The sequence below is a fragment of the Cyprinodon variegatus genome, unplaced genomic scaffold (genome assembly GCF_000732505.1).
Source record: "Cyprinodon variegatus isolate N-32 unplaced genomic scaffold, C_variegatus-1.0 Scaffold121, whole genome shotgun sequence".
In the NCBI taxonomy this organism is placed as follows: domain Eukaryota; kingdom Metazoa; phylum Chordata; class Actinopteri; order Cyprinodontiformes; family Cyprinodontidae; genus Cyprinodon; species Cyprinodon variegatus.
In genome coordinates this window covers 535,031-541,478 of record NW_015150574.1, presented here as the reverse complement: position 1 = coordinate 541,478, position 6,448 = coordinate 535,031, and the positions used below count along the sequence as shown (strand labels likewise).

Sequence of the window (6,448 nt, the reverse complement as noted above, 5' to 3'; positions counted from 1 at the left end):
TGCATTTTTTATTTTATTTTATTTTTTATTTTTCCTACTTGCTTTGAATCTGTTTTATCTTCCTGTATTTTAATCATGTAAAGCACTTTGCATTGTCTTTGTACTGAATTGTGCTATACAGATAAATTTGCCTTGCCTTGCCTTTATTCTGAATGGTATGACAACTAAACATGCTGCTAATAATACCATCTAAATGCTTCAAATTTCCAGTGACATGTTTGGGTATCTGGAAGTTGTTCTAGACTAACGGAGGTCCACAATTCTCTTCATTACCTATATATCTTGCATGACCTATTTGGAATTTTTCATCATAACACAAGGATTTTGTGGGTTAGAAAGCATTTTAGAGCACATGTTGTAAGAACAAGTATCATAAAACTTTATTACAAGAACACCCCATCTCTCAATATCTTTATGTCAAGCAAATAGAAATAGTTTTGTAACATCCACCATGCTAGAAATCAGGCCGTGAGAACAGAAAAAGGATGTCTTTTTATACTCTATAGATCAAACACATTGGTTTCAAATTCATTTTAGTCATCAGTTTAATCATTTAGAAGGGACTCACCGTGGAGAAGAACATGGTGAAGATGTAGACTGAAGCCTCCAGCAGGTATTGGCTTCGAATAGCGATGGCCACAGGTGGAACGAACATCAGGTTGCTGAGACAGAGCAGGAGGGTGGAGAGGAGCTGGAAGCTGTAAGAGTAGGCTTCAGAGTTGTCGGTACAGCCCCAGCCATTCCAGCCTATTAGACAAACACACTGTCAGAGCTGTAGCCTGACTGCAGGAAGGAGAGATCTAAAGAGGCTCTCTATCGTTAAGTTGTGCTGCACTCTATATGAACTTTGAAAAAGTCTTTTTAAATCCGTTTGTGGATGAGAGATAAGGAATTTGAATGGAAGATGAAACGGATCGTTTCATAATATTCTCATTTGAATTTTGCATATCTCTTAAAAGGTATAAAAAATGTATGTCTTGACAAAAACACGATGAGCAGCAGCAGCTCTTTTTTTAGTAATATCAGAATTGGGTGAGGTTTTTTATCAAGTACAATAGATTCTCCTGGAGTGAACTCCCTCCTATTGTGAACTACCTCAGCTTTGCTAAGATAGATAATAATAAACAGACATACTAAATAAAACAATTCTAAAAATCAGCACTTTTTTGCTTGTTTTTCTGTCTGTTTTAAGCTAAAAAAGGTTTTTCAACATTTTATCAAAATAAGACAAACCTCTATGTATTTCATTGGAGTAGACCAACATTATGCATCTAAATCATTGTTTGATTCAAATGCAGAAGGAAAATGTTTGTTTTTTTTTACTAATAGAAATATGGAAATTATCGTTTTATTTGTTTTTATGCTCTTTATTTGACAAAATCATATCCAATGTCTTCTTGTATTTCCAGATGATGTAAAAAATATTTTATATTTTCAGCTTAGCTTGGAATATAATTTTTTTAATCTAACCCTGCATTTAACTTCTGTGCAGGGTTATCCCTGACCTATCAGATGCTGTTCTTGCAACAATATACCAAATTAAATTTGGTATTTATCTACCAAACCTCTGAGACCTTTATAGAACAGCTGTATATATGATCAGATTAAATTACTCAATGTCAGACTATTTTCTAGTTAGGTGACTTCTAAAGGCAATTAACGTACTGGATTTTATTTTATCAGTAGTAATTTATCAGAGGCACAGAAGATGTATAAAAAGGCAAACTACAAAAAAATACTATGTAATAGTAATAGTGTAGAGCAGTACACAATTTCAACATTACACGGAATAACAGAAAATTACAACATCAGTGATAAGCATAAGCTTTAGATCCAATAACAAAGACAATATGTGTGGCCTACCAGACAGTACATGGTGGCAGCAATTTTCTTAGCATTTTAATGTGATAGTTTGGAGATTATAACCTAAGAATTTTGCTTGCTTTGTGCTTATAGGAATGCATACTTGACCTGATACACAGAATTACAAATGGATTTTGGACATGTCAATATACTGTATGGCTACTTGAGAAGTATATCTATATTTTTGTATTCTTTAATGTATAAATTCTAATAGTGTTTAAAAGAATTTGGTTTGGGTTATATGTCGTATTTTGAAAAAGAATAAAATTGAATATAAAGAGTTTTCACTTTCTACTCCCTCTCCAAGATAGCATCCTAACTGTATTATTTATTGGCAGAGGTATTGTGATAAATATTGAGATACTGCTTTGTAGCAGGAATATTGTGATAATTAATATTTCTACAGTATATCGCCCATGTCTAGGGAACAACATAAAAAAAAAAGTTTGGTAAGTACAACAATTTTAGAGCACTGTTTAACTTAGGTTTTGCTGAGTTAACACAAGCCGAGGGCAAGTGGTGATTGCTGTAGCTCTGCCAGGAAGCAAAGGCACACATGAAGTATGACAATGGATTCAACAGAAGAGAAACGGGCTCGGATAAAACAAGATCAAACACAGGATTTAAAAAAAAGCCTCTGAGGACAGTCTTTGTTTGGCTTCATAAGCTCATCTTTTATTGAAAAGCTGTTTGTAATTAAGAATGCCTTTTACTGTTGTCTGAACAGCCTATGTGAAGAGATTAATACAAGGCCTAGTGGACAGTGGTCCCTACTTTTTAATTGCACTTCTGTTAGTTATCTTCAGGATAATGACTTGTCCAACCCCATATGTTTTCTATTTCTTAAATTCGACATATTTCACAATTAATCCAATATTAATTGCTGTATGTTGTACCTTGTGTAGTTTTTGTGTCTTTCCTTTAATCTAAAATCAATTAAATAATTAATGGTCCTGCATCTCCTTATAATTTACTGATAAATATTAAATAAAGAAGAGATTTATCGGATAAGATATTGGTTAATTATTTTCCCACTTGTGCTAAAACAGCACGCTGTAATCAGTTTGCTGCTGACTGAGTTGGAAATAAGAATAAAATCAAAGGAAGACATTGTTAGACGACTAAACCTAAAATGAGCTTACAGCAAGCTTAGACCAACGTAGCATCTTACATGAACGTAGCATCTCCAGGCGTCCTGTGTGACATTATAGCACAGTCTACTGTGTATATAGTATATAGCTATATACTAAATATTGTATATAGTGTATTATATGTTTTATAATGTATATAGCTATAGATTCTGTATTCTGTATATAAATCTAATTTGTCTGCACAATCAACATCAAGTCAAATTCCTTGTAAGTGCAAACCTACTTGGCAATAAACTTGATTCTCATTCTGATTCTGAGTAAAATAAAAACAAGTGAAATTAATCAAAAAGCACAAAAAGTCAGTCTGGCAAACAGAGATGCTCTGATTCACAATGGCTCTTAAATAAAAATGGTTACCTGCTTTGCATTCACATGCAGCATAAAGGTAGTTGTTGGTTCGTAGGAGCTTGCACTGTCCATATGTCCCACAATCATTGATGCATGGAGTCAGATAAGCACGCATATATACCAGTGCAGTTACATTGGTGCATCCTTCAAACCTAGGGAGAAGAGAAAACAGATTTTTTACATATAACTTCAGATTTTTTTACGCTCTACTTCTCCTCTCCTGGATGTGCTTTTCTTTTCCAGGTTCTCTTTCATAACACATAATTTAAAATGTTGGATTAAATAAACTATTTTGAACCATAGATCTATCTTTATGTTCTGCAGAATAACAATCTAATACATTATAATCTACTGTAAACCCTCACATTTTGCTACAGCTGTTTGTTTGCTTTTATAACCATCTTACCTAGCATGTCTTGGAAACAATAGGGATATTTTACTTAATAAAACATTTTCTTCTGCAAAATATCATGGTTTTAAACAATGCAGCAACACAACCTGCACACTATTAAGACTCTTTAAGTATTTTTGTATATATTATTTAAAATATAGAGATCCAATAGCTCTGCCTGCCTTTAAACGGGCTAGTTATATCTCACCATGATTTATCTTTCTCACAACTTGCCATTAACCGAGACTGAAGCCCGTTCAGATATTTTTTCTTCCTGTTCATAAAAGCTTTAACTTACCTCCTTTTGATTTGCATTTTAATATAAAAGTACATGTAATGACGACCAACCCATTACACTTGCGGTTTTCTTCTGAAGTGAGCCTGGGCTGATTTTGCATCTTTTAAAGTGTGAAATGTAACACACAGCTATGTGCATGCAACCTTCATTTTCAAACCTTAGTTAAGCTTTCAAATGAGGATGAGTACATGTCCCACACCATCTTTTATTATCTGTGATTCATATTCAATTGGAAACCCTGGTCGGTCCTGCAAAAAACAGCATTTAATTCAATTTTGTTCACATTCATTCATAATGTAACATTCTGTAAAATGAATCAATCTGCTGAATCCCCAACACTAAAAAACTTAGAAATATATTTTAATTGGATGACTTTATAGCTTTATTTGTCCAAAATTTTCTCAGTGACATCTCTTACATGGACTTAAAATAAACTCTCTGAGAAGAAATGTGTGAATTCATCTGTAGAGCACAAACTGTTGGAGTGAACACAAGACGTAATCTAGTCCACAAACGATAAGAGCTGTGACCTTTACAGAAAGCACAATATGCTGACAGCTTTGGTCTGCTTATATGTTATTGTGCCAGGTAAAGTTGCAGTCTACATAATTCATACTGAAATGTAACCTATAACAAAATAGGCAATAAAATTATTTATAATACTTTTAGGGAGAAAGAAATATACCTAATTGTTTGAATCATCAATTATGTTTACATTTCTCAATATAGAAAATAGAGTTGCTCTTAGATGTCACTTGCATCTAGATAATAAACTGAACTGCTGGACGACAGATGGGAGAAGAGCTTGGTTTCCATATCCCGGTGCTAAATTATTAAATTTGTTTAACAAGGTAGCGATTGTTTGAAAACGTTCTATAAATAAACTCTACATCCTGTGTTGTGATCGTCTTCCAGCAGAGAAGAGTAAACAGCTTCTCTGTGATGCTGCTATGGGGTGTTGGGACCAAGGCTGTGAACTGATTATGAGAACGTCAAAAATTAACCAGCTCGTTTCAATTAATATTTGCTTGTAAATCCACTTTCTTTTCTTTCTTTTTTTTCTATACTTTCTGGATGAATCCTTCTTAGAGTGCACTTTACAGACTCCTTTCCACTGTAAAGACCTGTTAGATATTTTGGGAAATATTTTTATCCACCGCTAAGAGTGGGAACAGATGATAGATATCTCAATCCTGTTTATTTATATATTCTAAAGAACCATTTTAATATATTTACAACGCCATTCAGACCAGTTTTTTTCCAGTCTGCTTGCTAACCTAAACTTTAGTACCAGGCAAGATCCTTAAGGGTATGGTGGAGGATGTTCTTTTTCCGGGTTGATCAGCCGGTTGATCGCCTAATTGTAAATCATTCTGGTGATATGTTTACTTAAGGCCGTCCTACGTGCTCGTCCGCATTTCAACTTACCAATAGTGAGCATGAAATAGTGGAAAAATTTAGAAATCTTCCTTTTGAAAGTAAGCTTGCATGAGCGATGCAAACAGCAACTTATAAACAGAGCATGTACAAGGAGAAATGGACTCATGAATGCTCTCACAAAGGTTTAAAAGGCATTCCCTCCCGGGAGTGGATACAGGGTGGTACATGTGCATTTTCTATTTTTATTTTTTTGGAGGGAAGAGGGCGGGTCTTTCCAAAACATCGTGAAAATCTTCTACAGCTATTTAAAGAATGTATCATTTTCTAAAGCCGGGCATACACTGTACAATCTGTTGCCCTTTTCGAGCCGATTCTCCAGTCTTGCGAGAATTTTTCGATCTGGCCGACTTTCAGCCTGATCGTGCATCGTGCTTCGTGTAGTACACAGAGGGTAACGAGGGGCAATCAGCCTTTCACGACCACCTCCCAATCAGGATTTGTAAGGTCCGGAGAAAATCAAACCTATAGTCGGTCGGCCGTCATAAGGTTGCATCAGAGCATCTGGCCGCACAGTGTAAGAACATTCATCGTGGGCTGTGAACTTTTAAACCCTGCGGTTTTATCGTATAGTTTGAGTTGTAGCGGCGTAAAACGATTGAAAATATCGCACAGTGTATGCCCTGCTTTACAGTATGTAATGACAAGAAAGGATATAGCCCATCTAAATTCATCTAACCATCTCTGTAAATAAATTATCTTTTACATCTGGCTGAATTAATATACCTGCAGCTAAGGACCATTGCCATCTTACCCGTGTACAGTGGCGCATAAAGAGCGCAGACTGAGGTACCAGGTTCCTGTTTGTGGGTAGGGAATTCTGAGTTTGGTAACGTTAGAGGAGATGTTGACAGAGAGGAAAAACCCAGCAACAGATTCTGAAAAAAAGAGAAAAATGAAAGGGATTTAATTCAGTTTCTATAACTGAAATGGATGGATGGATGGATGGATGGATGGATG

The 6,448-nt window shown here is 35.1% G+C and overlaps 1 protein-coding gene across 1 annotated transcript in view; it reads right to left on the bottom strand.

Moving 5' to 3' along the window:
• The window catches only part of tmem8b (transmembrane protein 8B), a 67,373-nt gene that overhangs the window by 26,379 nt on the left and 34,546 nt on the right, over nucleotides 1-6,448 (bottom strand). The window contains exons 8-10 of the mRNA XM_015375587.1: nucleotides 6,243-6,366; nucleotides 3,372-3,514; nucleotides 569-747 (exon numbers count right to left, since the gene is read on the bottom strand). Coding sequence (XP_015231073.1) covers nucleotides 569-747; nucleotides 3,372-3,514; nucleotides 6,243-6,366 — 446 coding nt within the window. The remainder of the gene's footprint in view (nucleotides 1-568; nucleotides 748-3,371; nucleotides 3,515-6,242; nucleotides 6,367-6,448) is intronic.